This window comes from Cryptotermes secundus, unplaced genomic scaffold (genome assembly GCF_002891405.2).
Source record: "Cryptotermes secundus unplaced genomic scaffold, Csec_1.0 scaffold41, whole genome shotgun sequence".
In the NCBI taxonomy this organism is placed as follows: Eukaryota; Metazoa; Arthropoda; class Insecta; order Blattodea; family Kalotermitidae; genus Cryptotermes; species Cryptotermes secundus.
Genome location: NW_019731215.1, coordinates 191,743 through 214,044, shown reverse-complemented (window position 1 = coordinate 214,044; position 22,302 = coordinate 191,743). Strand labels below are relative to the sequence as shown.

At 37.2% G+C, this 22,302-nt stretch overlaps 1 protein-coding gene across 1 annotated transcript; it reads left to right on the top strand.

Annotated features, from left to right (window-relative positions):
- The first annotated feature begins 2,642 nt into the window (after positions 1 to 2,642).
- LOC111866386 (putative methyltransferase DDB_G0268948) lies at positions 2,643 to 22,198 on the top strand. The gene is made up of 6 exons (XM_023855285.2): positions 2,643 to 3,169; positions 9,202 to 9,362; positions 14,559 to 14,769; positions 14,858 to 14,973; positions 21,674 to 21,814; positions 21,917 to 22,198. The coding sequence occupies exons 1-6, from the start codon at positions 3,059 to 3,061 to the stop codon at positions 22,014 to 22,016; spliced, it is 840 nt and encodes a 279-aa protein (XP_023711053.1). The 5' UTR covers positions 2,643 to 3,058; the 3' UTR covers positions 22,017 to 22,198.
- Positions 22,199 to 22,302: the final 104 nt, after the last annotated feature.

Genomic DNA, 22,302 nt, shown 5'->3' with positions numbered 1-22,302 from the left:
AAGCGAGCCGATGTTAGCCGAGTCCTAGGATCCTGGTCGCTAGGCAACGCGAGTCAACAGCGGTGACGTCACCAAGTAGTAACAGCGGTTACTTCCGCTAGCGCCAGGCAACAAGGGTGCCTATTACGTGGTCGTATTTTCCGATTGAGGCTACATAGGGAGCAGCGAAGGCTATTCACAGTTAGTTGTACTGAGTCAGTCAGTGAGTCCTGGAGCTACCGCCGAGTTAGCCAGCAACTAGTCAGTTGTATTGTGGCATTTGGAGTGTACTATTTGTGATACTGCAGATAGCAGTAATCGTAAATCTGTAATTTGGGTGATTGTAAGTGCGATTGTGAAATAAAATTCGCTACATCAAATACATCGTGAAGTTATTTGTCGCGATATACGCCCGATACGCGACAATATCTTATATTTAAATCAACACCTAGATGCCGGAATATAGATGCACATAGAAAATAGTCATTTTAAGTGTGAATGTAAATATGTATATGCACTTTACAATTCAGTAATGAAAATGTATAGATTACAACACCGAGGATGACCCTGTAAGGAACATAAGTTAATAAATTATAATTGCCTTGATGGTGGAATTTGTAATATTAATAATGTACAGAACTGCTACAATTTGACATTTGACAACTTTAATATCTGCCGTATATCAGTTTGGTCCATCCATTGGAAGAGGGGGGGTATGGGTAGAAATCATAAAACAGATTGCCAATCATACAATTCCTGCATTATTAATTAATGACATTTAGATTACTTAAATTAGATTCAGCTTGTGTAATCGTTTTGACAGTGAACTGATGTTAGGACAGGAAGGACTAATGCCAGTCACAGTACACCTCCCAGAGTTTCACATTGTCAAGAAGGTCAAGAATGAGGTTGAGAAACCTAGAAAGTGAGAGCATGAAAAGGGAATTGCTGAATCTGAAGGTCATCAGAAACAGATGACCTTTCCCTCTTCATGAGAAGTGCCCATGGACTTGTTATGGAGAAGATAAGGGCTACCTTCACAGAAAGTGCAGTACACTTTGAATTTTTTATGTGTATGGCCCCACTTCTGTAAGAGGAGGTACCAGAGTGAGAAAAGACCGCACTTGTCTCACTGTAGATCACAACCTGGTCAAAGGTCAGTATGAAGACATCATGGGTCAGCTGAGATAGGGAACATTTACTTCAACCTAGAAGGCAAAAGTAACATATTCCTCTGAAAAGTTTGTATCCACCTACAATACTGTAAGGTGTCACAATCCAGAAAAGCACACTGTAGTTGCTTACCACCCTCAAACCCCGAAAACGCATTAAGTCATGGCTTCAGAATAAAGTGATAGCAGCCATGTGCTAAATTCAAGGGTGCATACGAATTACGGAAGCGTGTGTGATGAATCTTTTTTTTTTTTGAGGGAAAGGAAGGATGGTGCCTGAATATAATTTTATTTATGCCATAAACATGCCGTAGTTGAAATAAGCAGTTAACATGAGTCTGAGGGTGATGTATTTGACACGTTATAATCAGCCAATACTTTGTTTAGCTCTAGACGAAAAAGAAGTGAAGTATAGCATGTTGCTTAAAGCATGAACATGCTATAGTTAAAATAGAGTTAAATTAAATTGATCAATTTGTCTCATCCTAATTACTTACTTACTCATGGAGCTGAGCCCTTCTGGAGGAGCCGCCAATTCTGCAGCTACTCAAGAATTTCCAAGCAGTATATGGAACCCGAATGGTTCATTACCGTGTTCACAAGAGCCCTCCACTGGTCCCTCCCATCCTATCTATTTAAGATCCATNACACGGTGCCTAAACCCAGAAGACAACTTTCTTCATTGTCATCGCCGTGAAAACCTCAAAACTTACAATTTTAATATTGTTTACCAACCTACGCCTTGGTCTTCCCAGTGGTCTCTTTCCTTCTGGCTTTCCCACCAATATTCTACACACATTCCTCGTCGCCCCCATTCGTGCTACATGCCCTGCCCACCTAATCCTCTTGGACTTGATCATTCTAATTATACTTGGAGGAAAGTACACGTTACGAAGCTCCTCATTATGCTGTTTTCTCCAACCTCCTGTCACTTCATCTCTCTTCGGTCCAAATATTCTCCCCAACACCCTGTTCTCAAACACCCTCAGTCTATGGTCCTCCCGTAATGTCAGAGACTAATTTCACACCCATACAGAACCACAGGCAAAATTATAGTTTTGTATAATCAAATTCTTATGTTTTTGGACAGCAGACGAGAAGACAAAAGGTTCTGGACTGAATGGTAGCAAGCATTACCCGAGTTCAATCTCCTCTTAATTTCCTCCTGAATCGGGTTTCGATCTGTTATCGTTGTTCCCAAATATCTGAATTGTACCACATTTTTAAAACATCTGTTTCCTACTTTATATCATGATTTTGCCCTGCATTTTGGTGACGAGACAGCGACATATACTTGGTTTGCTCAGTGTTTACTTCTACACCAACCTCTTTACTTGTGTCAATTAAAGCTTTTGTGTTTTTCCTTATGGTATCTACATTATCACCCAGTAGATTCACATCATCGGCATAGGCCCACAGCTGATGTGTCCCGTTTAATTAATTACCTTTAGTAATACACTGTTTTTCGAAATTTACATCTGTAATTTTTACGGGAGTGAACGGAGAAGTTCATGGAGGTAGGCCTACGCCCACTGGGGCTGTAGTGCCAAGGAAAGGAAACAAATTTACGAGATGTTGGCGATAACCAACATAAGCTAGGTTAGGTAACGCTGTTCATGTTCATGACATTTATTTCAAATTCAATCAGATCCAGGTACAGGCTGAGAAGTATATTCACAAACCACTGGATATAGAATGAGTCGCATATCAAAACAAATGTTCATTTGAAGTGATGTTGCAGTAACCATATGTCAGTCGTGACCGTCGTGACACGCCAATACAGGTAAATTAAAAACACTGATATATTTCCGCGTGACCGTCATCCGTGGTGGCTGCAATGTCTGTCTTGAAACGCATGAAACTGACGTCTGTATCGGTCTAAATCGTCTAAATATTCACCATCCAAAATGAGCTTTCATTATTTCAAGGCTGCAGGACATGCAACAGTTTATAACAAGTTTCGACCGAAACCACCTGAAGAACTTGTCAAAAGGATAATTGATTTTCTTGTGGAAAAGGTACCACATGGTAGAATTAGAATTTATTTACATTCCATAGATCTCTTATAGGGGGAGTAGGCAAAGGATGCAAAACATATTATAATACAAATACAGTATTTACGAGTAATACACATACAAGTATAAATATATATACATATTTATTTTGACCATTTGTGGACATTTATGTAATACGGAACAAAATAATTGTGTTAAAGAACTATTTACTTTTTAAATTTACAACGTTGGATCATTATGAGCTGGGATAACGCAGTCGGTATAGCGACTGAGTACGAGCTGAACGACCGAGGAATCGGAGTTTTGAGTCCTGATAAGGCAAGAATTTTAACTTCTGCACCTCGTCCAGAACGGCTCCGAGGCCCACCCATCCTCTTATCCAATGGATCCCGGCGGGTCATTCCCCGGGGGTAAAGCGGCCGGGGCGTCAAGCCGACCATTCACTTCCAACCAGTGCTGAGATCAAGAAAACGTGAATCTATACATCCACTCCCCCATACGTCTTCATGGTACAACATGGACAACTTTACCTTTTACGCTGGAACATTTTATCATGATTTGAAGTTGATAGGTGGAAGATTATTGAATAAGATAATTCTTTTGTAGTATGTACCTTTGTTATATGTTGTGAAGGTGTCATTTGACCTTTGGAGGCCATATCTGTCATTGGTTTAAATTGTGAATATCAGAATTTGCTTGAAACTTTGCCACGTTATCCACAGTGGATGACAGAGAGTAGAACTTCACTGGAAACAGGATAAATATTGCACTTCTTAAATATATTCTCTAAATGTTGTGTTTGAATGCCTGCCATTATTCTAATTGTTATTTTGTTTTCTGGATGTTATGTTTTTTTGCTGGAAATTGAATTTACCCTAAAAAAAATACCTCATGTGACATGATAGAGTGGAAATAAATGAAGTAATTTAATTGTAACTTATGTATTTACATGAGTGACAGAGTAAAACACCCTGAAATTCACTTAAGTGTGATACTGTGGAATTTAGTAGTAGAGTTTATAGTATGATTTAAACAAATAGTTGTCATTGTTTCTACTGAGAATGAACAAAGATTCCTTCCGCCTACAGGAGGTATGTATTCCAGCTGTTATCCAGCCATTATCATTGTGTTTATTTGTTATAGTTTGCTTCAGAAAGCATGACTCATAGACAAGTAAATACTTATTTAAAAATGAATTGAATATTTTGTTTACATCATTAAGTTTATACATATTTTCACATTTTTCATTAGATAGTTTATTAAGAAATTGTGCAATTGAATCTTCATTTACTAATCTTGTTGTGATTCCCTGCACTTTTTTCTTCTCCAGGTTATCGATATGTTTTACTACAAGACACTGAGCATCGTGATCCGATAGTCCATTACTAACAGAGATAACATCATATGAATTTTTCTTTGCATTATCAGTTGCAGAGCTTTTGGTCTCACTTATTCTAGTTGGGAACTGTACTGTATGAAATTATTAAAATTAACTTAAGTGATATTGTGGAATTTAGTTGGTCCTACTTCTTTGTTTGTCTTATTGTCATAATCAGTATTTACAATGCAAGTTTTCGTTGTTAGTGGGAAACTATAAAGTTTGTCTTGTCCAAATTTTATGAAAATTTATTGACTTTCAACCATTTGTGTAAACTAGCAAAGACAGTCATTCAAGCATTTTGAAGCTAGTCAGTTTCTTGATGTGAATTCATAATATTTTAATAGTCAATAGAGAGTGTAGATTTTGATTTTAGGTGGTTTGGGGTAGATCAGTGATGTGCATGAGAAAAAGCGGAGAACCTTACAGTACTCCCATGTTTTACAATACCCCAATTAGAGTAGATGTAATAATATGGATTTGGGGATTTTGTGTGCAGTAGAAACATTTACATTCAATTTGAATATATTTATATTCCATAAATCCAGGTACAGGTTGACACCGTAGGATATGGAACAAGTCAAGTACAGATACACAATATCTGTGCAATAATAGTTTTGCTTGAAAAGTTAATAAGATTATAATACAGTATTAATATCACCATGCCAGTTGGATACATACAGCACAGTCTGCAAATAAGCAAAATGAAACAGTAACATGCTTAGGAATACACTTCAGGTTAGAATTGATACTAGTTACTGTTTGTTTACATTGAAATATTCATCTCTGGAGTAGAATGAGTGGGTAAGTAAGTAATGTTTCAGTGCTGTTTTAAAGTATTATATTTAAGCATCCTGTTGCACTCCATACGATAAATGATATAAACTCCGTCTCAAGTGCAAACAATATATTTTGTGTCTTTGATCTTGCTCCCCTACACTACATGTTTCGGCCTCAGACGGCCATCATCAGTTGTATAACACATCGCTGTCACACTGCACCCAGCTCAAAATTTAACATTTAAAAACACTTTCCTTGTTATTATCAACTTCACTTCGTTGATAACTGTCTGGTTTGTAGATTATTTTATCTTACACACGTTAATTTTGACTTTGTTGTAATAGCACTATACTAAAATCTTTAGTTCTAATTTTAAAAACCTTTAAATTTACAATATAATATTGTAAACAGTGGTCATACAAAAAGCATTTATAAATATATGAATTGTAAACAGAAACTGTTACACTGCAACGCTAACATAAAATTTAACAAAACCTGTCTGAAGGAAAAACTAGTACCAAAATACGCATACGTGAAAATAACAACAAACAACGAAGCGGCTAAGAAAACACAAATACAGGCCCAAACATTATGCATAAAAAATGAAATAAAATTTCTATATAAAAAGAAACAACAATTAAACACACAACTCTATCACATTCACATACACAATGCAAACACATGGCAACGAACATGGAATAACATCGAACACTCAATAGAAGAAAAGTTACAACAAGATATAGAAACAACATATCTAAAACAACAACAAAAAATAAACAATATGAAGAAAACACAAAATATAAATATAACAAGCAAAAACATACAATACACGAGAGTAGTGAATCAAACAAATATACAATTTACACACGANACCCAGTTACTGAGTAAAGGCCTTAAATATAATCTACATCACAAGAATAAAAAATGGATTGAGACATTAGCCCTAGAAGCTGAAACAGCAGTAAATAACCTAGAACTAACAGAACAAAGTTATTATAGACATCTAATTGCGAAGAAACTAAAAGATAAAATAAATAATGAATATAAAAAATAAAATTGAACAGAATAAACTTATTATAATGAAAGCAGATAAAGGAAAAACACTAGTAATACTAACACAAGAAGAATATAAACAGAAAATAAATATCTTCATACACAATAACCAATTCATTAAAATTGACAAAAATCCGACCCAACAATATCAAAGGGCGGTAAAACAAACACTGAAACAGTGTAATAACATCATACAAGACAAATGGAGATTTACAAATATGAACCCCACAGCCCCAAACCTACACGCCACAATAAAATTACATAAACCTAACACACCCATTAGACCAATAATAAACTGGAAGAACGCCCCAGCTTACGAAATGACAAGGAAATTGGCGAAAGTGTTGCATGATTATCTAGAACTACCAAACACATACAATGTCAAAAACTCCTCCCACTTAATGTTAGATTTACAAGCTATTAAACTTAATGAGAACATACGATTATGTTCCTTTGACATTGAAAACATGTATACAAATATACCAAAAACTAACACCATAGATATAATAAACACTATATTAGGAAAAAACCATAAAATAAATAAAGAAAGCCACAAAGAAACAATACATATGTTAAAAACAGTATTTGAACAAAATTATTTCCAAATTGACGAAGAATACTACAAACAAACAGATGGACTAGCTATGGGAGCCCCTACATCAGCTATAATAGCGGAAACATATATACAATATATGGAACACACGCAAATATATCCCATTCTAGTAAAACAACAAATAGTGGCCTACTTCAGATATGTCGATGACATATTAATAATATATGATGAAAAAATAACAAACATAGAACATACACTCAAAGAAATCAATGAATTGCAACAAAATATAAAGTTCACCATTGAAAGAGAACAACAAGAATCAATTAACTTTCTAGATATAACAATATATCGCAATGAAGATAGTTTGCAATTCACAATATATAGGAAACCCACACAAACAGACATCATAATACCTAACAGTTCGTGCCATCCATTCGAGCACAAATTGTCGGGTATTAATTACCTAATAAATAGACTCAACACATACCCAATAACGGAAAAAGGAAAGCAAATAGAGAAGAACATTATTAAAAACATACTACAGAACAATGGACACGACACAAACATAATCAAAAGATTAAATCAGACAACACGAAAACAAAAATCAAACACACATGACAACGAACAACATAAAACAAAGTGGGCCATATTTACATATAGTACAAAAGAAGTGAGAAAAATGAACAAGTGTCCAGTGTGACTATTTCAGTTTTCTCACTTTATGATTAACTAGCCTTACATGTTTCGATCCAGTTGGATCATCTTCAGAGGCACCAAACACTTTTTAGAAACCACTATCACAACAGTTGTCATATCAATTACACATGTATTGCCAAGTACACAATGTTCCATCTATCAGTCACAGCAGCCTTTCTGGTTATAGAAATATTTAAAGTTGTTTTAAAGTTTTAAAAACTTTGTTCAAAATTAAAATTCACAAACCTTACGGTTCGTGTCAGTAACCCCTGTTGTCTTCTAGGTGGCTGATGTTGTGCCTCCTATGTAACTTGAGTAAGGAGATTCTTAATATAGTCCATTATGATTTCTTGGCCCGCTGTGCTGTGACGGACCAAAAATGAAACAAATCGAAAAAAAAAAAAGATTTGAGTAAAAATCCTTAAGTAGATATTGAGAAAGGAATTAAATTTAGTGTCAATGTCAACATTACTGAATACAGTATCCCATGTTTCACAGCTTAATTTCATAACAGAGTCAACCATCGAGTTATTGTCTGTTTTCCTTACCAATTTCTGTTGTTGGTTAGAATGAGGCTCCAAAGCAATACAAAGTATTTCTAAGAGTTGTGCTTTGTGGTCGGACAAACCATTTGAGAGAGGTGTAAGAATATACATTTCTAATTTTGAGCAACTATCAATGAAAATATCATTTGCTGAAATGGAATTATTTTGAATTCTTCTCAGAAAGTTTAATATACTGGAGAGATTGTAGGATAGTAGCAGAGAGTTTAAACATGTTTTCCTATTATTTGCGTTTATGTCACCACAAATAACAATTTCATTTTTTTTTTTCGTTATGCAGTATATTAAGGATGGGCTCACTCTGTTTAAGAATTCAGAGAAGTTCCCTGATGGGGCTCTATATAGGGCCAAAATACGTGTATTTGAAAATGTGGATTTTAATTTCAGACAACAGGCTTCTATCTCCTTGTCTAAGCAGTACTCCTCTATATTAACATTAGTGAATTTTAGTTTTTTTTAGCAAATATATACGCACTCCTCCCTTTTCCATTGACTGCCTGCAATATTTTGCTCCTAATCTGTAATTTTCTATGTGGGTGTGTTCTAATTCTACTCTTTTCATATGGTGTTCTGTGAGGCATAATATGTGTGGAATAGTTGAATACAGGGAGCTTATTAGTTGATTCCTTTTGTTCTCTAGGCCTCGTATATTCTGGTGGAATACCTATAATATCTTATGTTTTATTGATATTGTTGTACTTGTGGTTCTGTTTATGATTCCGCTTGTTTGATTTATTTTACTGTTTGGTAGGTTAGCTTCTTTGTGACTGCTGTTACCCCAGTAGTTTTGTTAGAATTAGTTGGCTGAGGGCAGTGTGCCTTCCTATCATTAATTATCAGATCACTCACTTGACACACCTATTGACCATAAAAAATGATCTTTCCTTGTTACTATATGTTTTTTGCATCTGTTAGGAAGAGACAATATGTTCTTTATCATTTTTGTTCATGATCACAAAAGTATTTTGTTAGCTGCTTATGTAAATGGTTTCTTGTGTTTACTTTTATTTAGATTTCACCACCGTTAGTCAGAGCCATTGATGTTGGATGTGGTGGTGGCCAAAGCACTGATGTTTTAGCTTCATTTTTCCAGAATGTACAAGGTTTTGACCCGAGTGAATCACAAATTACCGAAGCTACTCGAAAGAACAAATTTCACAATGTGACCTACAGGTGAAATCATAACCTTGGTGTAAAATAAGTAAATCCACAAATTTATGATTTAATGTAATACTTTTGGTAATGGAATTTTAAATTTTTATTCTATAGCATGCATATTCCTTGTTATTTACAATAGTTTTATGCTCATTACATGGGTCTGGAAATGCTTCTGTATTGAACTAGAGCCATTCAAATGCATTTTTGAAACAGTAGGATTAGAATTGTGGTTAAAAATGTAACATATGCTAGGAACACTTTGGAAGAAAATCAGAGCGTGGAGTTGATAATGTGAATGGCTACTTGTGTTTTATCACTGCAACCTTCCCCATTCAACAGCAAAACACAGTCAGCATGGTGTTCCCTGCAACAGTAGGATAGTAGAACTTAAGGTGCAAGAGTAGCTTTATTATATGACAGTACACCTTGGGTTAAACATTTGTCAGACAAATGTTATCAGTGACAAAGGAGTTCTGTTCAAGAAACAGAGCAACAGTTGACTAAAATTTTAGTTATACATTCCAGTGTCAGGAGGTAACAACTGTTATTAGTTTTACAGTAGGTGTTCAAAATGTTCACCTTGCACTGCCACATAAGCCACATACTGTTCTGCAGTATTAACTGCTGAAGAGTACAGCAAATTTTTCAGATGTCCCCAAAGGAAAAATAAAAGGGATTCAGGTCTGATGAATGACTTGTCCAGGATACTGGCCCCTGCCTTCCTGTCCATCGCTCAGTGCATGCAGTCTCAAGGTAATTTCTAGTGGCATAACTGAAATGGGGGGTGCACTATGCTACAAGCCAGAAGGTCGCGGGTTCAGATCCCGATGAGGCCATTGGATTTTTTCAATTTACCTAATCCTTTCAGCTGTGCTATGGCCCTGGGGTCGACTCAGCCTCTAACAGAAATGAGTACCAGGAATATTCTTGGAATGTTCTTGGGGGTAAAGGGCTGACAACTTTGCCACCATCTATGAGCTGATTGTCTAGTAAATGTGGGAACCTCAACATCCCACAACCCTATGGGCCTCCACGGCCTGTTACAGGGATAGCTTTACTTTTTTTTTTTTACTGAAATGGGCTGAGACACCATCATGCATAAATTACATGTTTTTGTCAAATATCCACCAGACAGTGTCCAGTAACTCTGACAAAGTGTGCTTCAAAAAATGTAAGCAAGCAGTGCCATTGAGTCTATGAGGCAAAACATATTGGCCTATGAAACAGTCCCCAGGAGTACTAGTCTGGACATTAATTGTGAACTGCTATTGGCGTCTGGATTTAATTGTACTTTATGTGTGTATGTTGCTCCAATTGTGCCTGTTATGTAAATTTAGTATGCAGTTCCTTGTGAAGCCTGCTCTATCAGTGAACAGTATATGGCAGCTAAAGAAGGGACCTTCTCCATATGGTCAAAGGAATGACTGTCAGTATTCTTGGTGTGGGTCAAGTGAACTTAGAGTTTGTACCTATTGCATATGGTGGAACAAGACAAATTGCAGGATCCAAGCGAAATAAATGGGGATAATCTGAACAATATAAGACATGAAACCAGCAGGCATTTCGGGGGGAAAAAAGAGGGAATATCTGAAAGACAACATTGATGAGCTTGCAACGAACAGCAAAAACAAGAATATTAGAGACCTGTATAGAGGAATAAATGACTTTAAGAGTGGTTACCAACCTAGGAGTTACTTAATGAAGGATGAGAATGGTGATGTACTTGCAGATTCCCATGACATTTTGAATAGGTGGAAGAACTACTTCTCTCACTTATTGAATGTACACAGGGTCAGTGATGTTAGGCAGATAGAAGTACATACAGCTGAGTTGTTAGTACCTGAAGTACCTGATCCTAATCCTTTTGGGGTTTAAATTGTTATTGCAAAGTTGAAAAGGTATAAATCTCCTGGTAGTGATCAAATTCTGGCAGAACTTATTCAAGCAGGAGGTGAAATATTACAGTCTAAGATCCATAAGCTAATTAATTCTATTTGGAATAAGGAAGAATTGCCTGATCAGAGGAAGGAGTCTATTATTGTACCAGTTCACAAGAAGGGTGATAAAACTGACTGTAGTAATTATTGTCGGATATCATTGCTATCAACTTCTTACAAAATATTGTTCAATATTCTTCTCTCAAGGTTAAGTCCATACATAAATGAAATTATTTGGGATCACCAGTGTGGGTTTCAACATAACAGACAACTACTAATCAGATCTTTTGCATTCATCAGATACTGGAGAAAAAATGGGGGTACAGTGAGACAGTACGTCAGCAATAGCAATTTGTAGAGTTCAGGAAAGCCTATGAGTCAGTTAGGATGGAAGTATTGTACAATATTCTGATAGAGTTTGGGGTACCCATGAAACTAGTTAGGCTGATTAAAATGTGTTTAAACGAAAGTCCTTACAGGTAAACATTTGTCTGATAGTTTTCGTACCCAGAATGGTCTAAAACGAGATCCTTTATCGCCACTGCTTTTCAATTTTGCTTTAGGATATGCCATTAGAAAGGACCAGGTAAACCAGGGGGGACTGAAATTGAATGCGACACATCAGCTGTTGTTCTGTGCTGATGTGAATCTACTGGGTGATAATATAGATACCATAAAGAAAAACACACAGTCTTTTATTGACATTAGTAAGGAGATTGGTCTAGAAGTAAATACAGAGAAAACTGAGTATATGTTGCTGTCCCATCACCAGAATGCAGGATCAATATCATGACATAAAGATAGCTAACAGATGTGAAAATATGGCAGAGTTCAGATATTTGAGAATGATTAATAAATCAAAACCTTCTTCAGGAGGAAATTGAATTCTGTTAATGCTTGCTACCATTCAGTCCCGAAACTTCCATCTTCTCATCTGATGCCTAGAAACATAAAAATCAGAATATAAAGAAGTATAATTTTGCCTGTGGTTCTATATGGGTGTGAAACTTGGTCTGTGACATTAAGGGTGGAACATAGACTGAGGGTGTTGAGAAGAATATTTGGACTAAAGAGAGATGAAGTGATGGGAGGTTGGAGAGGATTACATAATGAGGAGCTTCACAACTTGTACACTTCGCCAAGTATAATTAGAATGATCATGTCAAGGAGGATGAGATGAGCAAGGCATGTAGCACAAATGGGGGAGAAGAGGAATGCATGTAGGATATTGATGGAATAAGCCAGAAGGAAAGAGACCACTAGGAAGACTAAGATGTAGGTGGGTGGCCAATATTAAAGTGGATCTTAGAGAGATAGGATGGGGTGGTATGGATTGGATTGATCTGGCTCAGGATAGGGAGCAGTGGAGGGCTCTTGTGAACACGGTAATGAACCTTCGGGGTCTATAAAATGCTGGGAATTTCTTGAGTAGCTACACAGTTTGTTGCTTCTCAAGAAGTGCTTAGGTACATGAGTCAGTGAGTGATGGGTACAGCAACTGTTCATGGAGAATCCACAGAACTGTCATGTATGTGCGCCACATGTTTGGCAGCTGGAATTGGATTTAATTAAGTTTGCATGTGTTCAGAAGTCTATGTTGATGATATATCTCTGCATACACCCTTACAACTGCTACACCATTACCATGGGCTTAACCAGGGATTTAGCTGCATTTTGGTATATTATCAGAATGTGTAATTGTCCATTATTTATGCAAACTTACAAAGCAGCTGTGACACTGAAAAAGCAGCACTTCACTAAATGTACATTTAACTGGAAATGAATGCCTGGTGTGTCACGCTAGTGACGTGGTCAACTCACTGTCGTTGTTATTGGAGAGGGTGGGTTTCCCCATGCACTTAGACCAGATATTGGTCCATTGTGCGTCCCCCTGTGATATTCTACCAGTCTCTATTCCCTACCGGTACTGGTGCGTGCCATCAGTCCCGACTCAGCCAGCGAGTTCGGCCTCTACTGGCTCAGCGGTATCTTGATGCTTCCCCCATCTACCAGAGGCGTTAGAGACTACTGTTGGGCAGGAAATGTCCTGAATTTCGCTCAGAGGTCCCCTTGGGACATGAGGTTCTTTTACATGCTGTAAAGCTATGACACGGGACCCACGGCTTAAAGTCCCCCCCCGGAGGACTTGTTCCCTGAATTTTTCCGCCCTTAAAAATTCCACGACCTCCACCGGGTTCGAACCCGCGTACCTTGAGTCACGACACTATCATTGTAAACCTGACAACCATATTATACCAGTCACACTGGATGGAATTGTTTTATCTTTTATAATATTGTCAGTGTGACGGACCAGAATGAAACAAATAAAAAAAATGACAACCATATATTATCTTGTTGAATGAAAAGGTGGTAGTGATAAAAGTCATTCATAATGTCCATTCTAACTGCGATTTCCTTCAGAAGTTTGTTACTTTTGTAGCCAAAATTATAATTCTACTATTGGCAGAACACCTTCAAACGTGTCTTGTTCATTCCCAAGACATTTCTGGACCCATGTTCATGTAATTATTTCCATTGTTTTGGGCCATAGTATTCACCCTCTATATTTCTGTACTTATTTATGGGACATCATATATTTAACCAGTCAGATAAATACTGATGTAATAGTACATTAAAATAAGATGGGATAGCTCAGTTGATACAACAACTGGCTACGGTCTGGATGGCCAGGGTTCGACTTCTGCCAGGGGCAGGGATTTTACTCTTCTCCACAGTGTCCAGACTGGCTCTGGGGCCCACACTCTCTCCTGTCTGATGGGTAAGGGGACCTCTTTCCTGGGGTAAAGTGGCTGGAATATGCAGCTGACCACTTACCTCGGTCTAATGGTGAGGTGGAGCTATATCTCCACTCCCAGATACGTCTTCATGTCATGGTGCCATAATTAGTTAAGCACAGAAACCTTATGTGGTATATTAACTGTTTATTGGCTTTGACTTCATCAATATGGAAGCTGACCACTTACCTCAGTCTAGTGGTGAGGTGGAGCTATATCTCCACTCCCAGATACGTCTTCATGTCATGGTGCCATAATTAGTTAAGCACAGAAACCTTATGTGGTATATTAACTGTTCATTGGCTTTGACTTCATCAATATGGAAGCTCATGAGCTGCTGTCAGAGTGGTAAAAATTATATACATCTGAGTTTAGCTTTAGTTTTTATGTGGCCTTCTTCTGACACTTTTTATCACCCAACATTTGCCAAGGGAGGTGCCTGGTTTTCACTGTCTGAAAGTATAAAACTGTTGTTTCAGTGTAGGGCATGCAGAGAAGATTGATTGTCCAGATTCATCTGTTCAATTAATAACTGCTGCTCAAGCCTGTCATTGGTTTGATTTGCCAAAGTTTTATGCAGAAGCAGGCAGGGTTTTGGTTCCTGGTGGAGTTCTTGCACTGTATGGTTACCATCTACCAAGACCAAGATATGGCAGTACACATGAGGAGCTGTGCAGTATCGTTGAAAAGGTGTTACTGCAGTTCTTTAAATCACTTTCAAATGGATTTAATCCATGTTTACCTGGAACTTGTATAATTTATCAGTTTTCCCTTTCAGTTCTACTGCACAACACTCAGAAACTATGTGTTAGCAGAAAGTAAGGAGGCATATTTTGGTAATTACAGAAGTGATGAGTTCTGCAAAATCCCATTTGTAGATGGACCCATTGTACGGTGAGATTTTATATAACTGCAATAGACAGCTAGTGTTCATCTAATTAAATTATACTGAAGTGTCAGGTGAGAGGTTAAGTCTTAAGATTTGGCTGTGAGACTTCATTCTGTATGATGGTTGCCAGTTANCCCCCCAACCATACATTTACTGATAATTGGTGGGTCTCCCCTCATTGCTTTAGCGGTCTCCATGTCCCACTACATTGAGTTATTATTCCTAGAATTTGTGTATTTGAAATTGGATCCTAAGCATTTAATTTTCATCAGCGATTCTCACAGTTCCATGAAATGGAATGGAATTTTTCTGGCTTCACTGTTTGTCAGGTTAACATAATACAAAATACAAATGTTAGGAACTTTACCAGAAGGTAATTACCTGAATTGTAAAGAAAGATCCTTTTTTCTGTGATGGTGGAAACTATTTTCCATTTTACTGTATTCCAGAAAATTGTGGTATCATATAGTATTCTTTTTTAATAAAATATACATATGAAGCAGACAAGGGGAAGGTATTGTACCTTGGGTCTGTTTTTAGTTATGATTTTTGGGTGAATAAGATTATTGGTAGGAATGATTCAAATGCTCCACACTGTTACACATTCAAGTATATCTCACAGCTGAAATATACTTTTTAATTCAGCATTTTTTTACTTGTATGGGGGCTGTACCAAAAAGTAATGAGCAGTGTCAGTTTATGTGGGTTTTATCAACATAATGAAACTAGGGGTTACACAGCTGGTAGCTGTATCAGTTTTCTGCAATATGAAATACACATCCAATATGTGCATACCAGTGGTTATCTGTAATCCATTGTGACAAAATTGCTGTAAATGATGTATCATTTTGTTGGCATGCTGCCGTAGAATTCCTCTTGCAGAACAATTCTGTTGCAAACATCTTTAATCTACTTTATCATTATAAAAGATAAAACAACAAGGTTACTTTGTCATGTCTGAAGATTCTTGAATGGGTGCCAGTAGGGATGTGACTCTAGGTGAAACACTTCAAAGATAGCAACAGGGACATCACCAATCTGCCCTGCAGTGGTTGACCAAGAGCAGCCACCATGGATTGCAACAAGTAGGAAGACGGGATGACAATTATAGAAATCATAGTATAGCTTGGCAATGGACACAGTGCTGTACAGGAGAAGATAAGACTGGGACACTGGAAAGTTTGTGATGGGTTCCTTGACTGCTGACAGAGAAGTACAATAAGGCACTCATGGATGTGTCATTGCTGTTGCTTCAGTGACATCATACTGAGCATCATGACTCATGATGAAAGCTGGTTCTGCCATTTTGACCCTGAAATAAAACGAGCATGGAATGGTATCATACTGCATCTCCAAAGAAGAAGGGCAGAACCATACCCTTGGCTGGAAAAATTATAGGAGTAGATTCTTGGCAGGCCAAGGGATGCATAATGGTAATTTCCCACCAAAAAAGGAAACTGTTGTTACAGTTCACTATGTTGAGAGCTCCAGAAGCTGTGATGTGCACTTCTTGACAATCATCTGAAAGAAAAAAACATATTCAACATAATATTGCATGCCCTCATTCTGAATTCTTGCAGGTAAGTGGCAAGAGGTAAAGTGAACCAAGGTGCAACATGTGGTTGTACCTTGGGATGGAATTTAAGAAAAGAAAAAATAAGCAGATTTAATTTTCACATTTTGAGTATATTCCACTGAGAGACAGGGAGCAACTGACATCATCTGGAATAAAAATCATAACAATACCAGAAGATTTGTAATTAACATTCAGTCGGTAACTTTCATTTAATAACCTACTTGCATATGAAGGAAAAAATGTAGAAAGATAAGTTGTACTCAAAATATATAAAACCAAACGTGAACACCTGCATCTTTAAAGGTAAATACTTAGCTTTAATCTATTTCACACTGAATGCTCTGAAATCTGCTGGAAAGTACAACTGTCATGCTTGGCATATGGATGAGTCAGCTGGTAATGGGGGTTGAAGCTTCATAATATCCCTACTGGGGAATGCTGAAGTATTCATATTCCTTTTCTAGGGTGAATTTACTGGTGTTCTCAGTCAGCTTTGTAACAGTCCAAAGCTTTTAATACTCTTTAATGGACACTATGTTCCTCTTCAGCCATTTCATTAGAGTGACTGATTTATAAGGGAGACCCATCCATTAAGAAGTTTCGCATTTAGACAGGAACAACTGCCTTGTTTTGTTACCTGGAGCTTGGGTGACCGCTAAAGGGTCGAGGCCCATTAGAAAGGACATGTCTGTAGTTGCAGAACATGTAAATGTTGTTTGCTAATAGGGTAGCTGTTATAAAAGTGTCTTCGGAAGGGTGTAATTAGACCCTAAACTAAGAAATAACCGCTTTCACATGTAGGGTTCCGGGTTCAATATCTTTGGATCTCTTTATTCTCAAAGTTAGTAATGTGATTGTCTAGTACTGATGGTATGAATTGGCAGTTAAAATCAGCCATTAGAAAACTATTCTTGTCTGGGAGAAAGGCCGTCGGTTCAAATCCTATACAGTGGATGAAGTGACGCTCCCGCAGAATAGAGTGAGCATAGCACTTGGCATTTTGAATTCACCAGAGGCAGACGTCATTTACCTGCTCTCTCCAAGTTTATCTAAATTTAACAGTATTTATTTGGTTCGATTAATCTTTGGTAATAATAAAAGGGCACATTACTCCCTACTTGCCAATAAAGATATAGTGTTTGCTTCTGAATTAAACAATTTGTGATTAAGCAGAAATTAGAGTATTTTATTTCTATCAGTGGACTAGCTTTAAATGTGCAGTCTCCGAGTTGACTTAGTTATTACCGTGACACAACCCTGAGAAGAGTCAAAAGTGTTCTACCGAAGCGGGCAAATAAATAAGTCAAGTGTTCTACCGAAGCGGGCAAACAAATAAATAAACATAAAGATAGATAGGCAACGGTCACGAGAAGTGGCGAACAACGGTTGCGAGAAGTGACAGCTGAAGTGCGGTTGTAGCTTTAATACCTCATTTCATATTCATATCCATCAAAATCATACATTGCTTTAGATACATAATGGAAAAAAAAAATTCTTTTGCAGCCAGCTTCAATAAAACAAAATCTTGTGCCAATCATCAACTGCAAAATTCTCTTCCATTCCTTGTTATACAATATTAGTCATTTTTAATAGAATTGCACACTCACTGTTACTCGATTCTGCATATGTAACATCTTCAGGCCCCCTTTCAGAGCTGTCAGCAGTGAACAACCTTGTATTTACAATTTCCTTCACAGTTATTTTCCCTGGATGTTTCACTTTACCCATTTTAGCACTCTGATTTTCAGTTTCCTTTTTGTGCAGTGTTTCTGTCTGGATATTGCTTTTCCCACACTTTCTTCTATCATTCCATGGTGTGCCTCTAGTAAAGGTTCTTATTATTTGAGGAGATACTTTTTTTGCTTATAACTTAAATTTCTTCTTCATTGGTGGTTTTTGTGTTTGAAAGTGCATTTTCTGATATTGTCACTTGACTGTAAGCTCTGTCAGTAATGTAGTAGGACAGGAGTTTATTGTCGTTAAAAACACTTTCATTTAGGGGATGAATTCCTATCAGATTGAAGCCCCTTTCAAATGATTTTCCTGTACTGCCTGTGACACTATAAATGGTTACAGGTTTGCCTTGATTTGAAAACATCCATTCATTAAGGTAAGAACTGTAACATGCTTCATGTAGACCAAAGAGGGTACAGGCCAGTGGCTGTAACTTACACAGCATATGCAGAGGTACTGTAAGCATGATAATCCAATATTCTTCTCCTACATTAATGGCTGGAGAAGTATGCAATAGTGTAGTTAGTTAAGGCACTATGCTACAAGCTGGAAGGTCATGGGTGTGATTCCTGATAAGGTCACTGGATTTTTTCAATTCAATTGACCTAATCCTTCCAACTGCATTATGGCCTTGGGGTCAACTCAGCCTCTAACAGAAACGAGTACCAGGAATCTTCCTGGGGATAAAGGGTGGCTGGTGCTCAAGGCTGACAATCTCACCACCATCTGCAAGTTGATTGTCAACAAAATGTGGGAGCCTTGACGTCTCACAATCCAATGGGCTTCCACGGCCTGTTACAGGGATAGCCTTACCTTTACGTTTTTTATCTGCCTATATCCTGCTGTGTCATCTTCCCTATGTCTTATGCTCCCATACCTGAATGTCTAACAAACATATTGCAAAAGTATTTTAAATAGTCAAAATTTTTGGTATGCTGTAAGCAGTAAGTACCTTTACACCAAACAAAGGCACTAACACACTTCTTATAGTGAACAAATCTTTAAGTAGGTAATGCTATTTTACATCCCAAGGTACAGCAACTTCCTCAGATCAACAATAATCAGATAACAGTTTGCCAGCCGTCATTGTGATGTTACCCACCAATGATTTCTTATGAAATGTTAATGATAAATGTAATATATAAAGTGAAACACAAGTACATTTAACTCTTCAATAACAGTAGTGATGGAAATGCTGGAATACATGTTTTCATGCAGGTACTTGAAGATTCCACAGAGTAAGATAATATAAATATATATCTCATTAAATATGGTCCATATTAAGTTACATTCTCTTTTACTGAAGTAGGATCAGTGAAAGCCAGGTAATTGGCCAAATCCTGGTATGGTATTAGCCTTTAAGACTAGCTAACCTAAGTACTGAATCTTGGATATAATATACATTTGATAGAATTCATTTTGGCAGTACACTTTATATACCAAAATACATATGAACTCAACCATCTTAGTATATTTACTTTATTTCCTTTTTCTGATCATATACTATTATATCCCCATTATATTTGGTCAGAAAATAACCATCTTAAGTGGGAGGCCAAACATTAAAGGAAACTATGCAGTTTTATATGTAAATAAAAGTTTTAAATATCTAAGTCATAAAAATTTTATAAATTGTTAAAATTAATGTTATATTACAGTTCATTGATATGAACAGTTGAATACAGTCTTCTCAATTAGTGGTGCATCATGGTGTTATACATTCCCGTAGCCTCATACTTCAATACTCTACTCCTCAGGAACACACTGATGCTGCATAACATCACCAGCACATGAGAGACAGTGCACCCCAAATTGACAAGACTACATTCAACTATTCACATCAGTGAACTGCAATATACTGTTAATTTTAAATTTCTATAAATATTTCATGACAGACATTTAAAATGTTTTATTTAGGTGTGTTCTATCAATTAAGATGGGTGGTAGGATTACTTGGACTGCCTGTGTGGTCTAGTGGTCAGCGTTCCTGGCTACAGATCCAGAGGTCCAGGTTTGATTCCTGGCACTACCAGATTTTTTCTGAGAAGTAGTGGGTCTGGAACAGGGTGCACTCAGCCTCGTGATGATAATTGAGGAGCTATTTCAAGGAAATAGCAGCTCCAGTCTAGAAAACCGAAATTAACGGCTGTGGGGATTCATTGCGCTGACCACACAACACCCTCTATCCACAAAGTTGGCACTAAACTTCGCCGACAAATGGCAATCGCTTGGTCGGTATAGTTCGCTTGCGGACTAAAATCACAGAGTTTGTTTTTGTTTGGTATGATTACTTACTGGGCACTGCCACCTAAAAGGGCACCTTTTCAAACTAGGACTGACAGACGACCCAACTTGTGAAAGGTGCTTACAAGAAGATGAATCAGCCACACACATCTTATGTGATTGTGAGGCTATAGCTTATTTAAGATTTTGCCACCTGGGTCAGTTCTTCATGGAACCAAGTGACTTTTATGACGCCCCTATAAATAAAGTCTACATCACATTCGAAGTGTAGGATTAATAAAAGGTTAATCCAAAGGGGAGGCACAATGTAGATCATTGAAGGTTGTAGTGTGAGGGCCAGATTTTATGGCTCACCCATCATACTCATATACTCATAGGTGTGTTCTAGAGTGGCCTTTAATATCTGGTCTTTCCCTGAGGATGGTCATTTCATGACTAAAACATGTCAGGGACATAGGGTATTTGCTCATGAAAAGGAAATAAAGTAGATATAACTATGTGGTAGATTTCACATTGTATCTTGCTGCTTTTGAGATATATGTCTGAATAGTGTAGGTGGCTGAGGCACCATGATACAAGCCGGAAGGTCGTGGGTTCAAGTCCCAATGAGGTCACTGGATTTTTTTTCAATTGACCTAATCCTTCCAGCCACACTATGGCCCTGGGGTCGACTCAGCCTTTAACAGAAATGAGTACCAGGAATATTCTTGGGGGTAAAGGGTGGCTGGCGCGTAGAGCTGACAACCTTGCCACCATCTATGAGTCGACTGTCTAGAAAATGGGAACCTCAACATCTCACAACCCTATGGGCCTCCACGGCCTGTTACAGACATACCTTTACTTTTACTTTTAAGTTTGAAACATGTTAGAATGTTTTCATGTCAGCTGAATGTATTCAGTGTTTGTTTTGTAAAGGAGTACTTAACATTTTAAGGTCAGCAAAAACAGAAGAGAAAAATCTGTAAACATAAGGAGACACTTATTCTGAGTTGTTTGAATGCCAATTTAAGTATGTTTGGTGGCTTGGCCAACAAAACAGTAGGTCTGTGACTAGTGAAGATTCTAAGCACAACATAGCACCATAGAACTAGAAAGGTGTATGTTACAGTTAAGAATTCTGGATTGTTTTGTAACAGAAGTACTATTTTCAGTGACGAATCAGTGTCAACTAAATACAATGCAACTGTGTCTGACTTAGTTGGTTATGTCAGCAGCTGGTCAGCATTTCAGAACTATCAGAATCAAGAAGGAGAAGAGAAAGCAGCGGACATTCTTCTCAGACTTGAACAAGAGTTAGTACAAGTATACAATTTATACCTGATTCCAAAAATTTGTATTGCTGCTGTTCTCAGGATATTTACATTTTTTCCTCTTTTCTTTCTTTCTTTCTTCAGAATAATGGATATGATTCATACTGCCATGCCTCCACATGAGACACACCTAGAACTTGAGTATAACTACTTCCTGCTGATGGGACGAAAACCACTGCTATAAACAGTTTCAAAAGATACAGTAAAATCATGAATTCTGTATATGCATACAAACAAGAAACTTGGAAATATATAAGATAGAACCAAACAATGTATTTAAATTCCTTTATTTTTTTCTGAGGAAACAAATATATTTTTACCGAGTGTATGTAACTTGTTAAAATATGGGACTCTAAAAATGATAGGGCATAAAATTATCAAAGTGAAATTCTTATAATTTAATGAGTGTACAGATAAAATCTCACAAATTCTTGGATATCTATATTTTTACAGAATTTTAAAAGTACAAA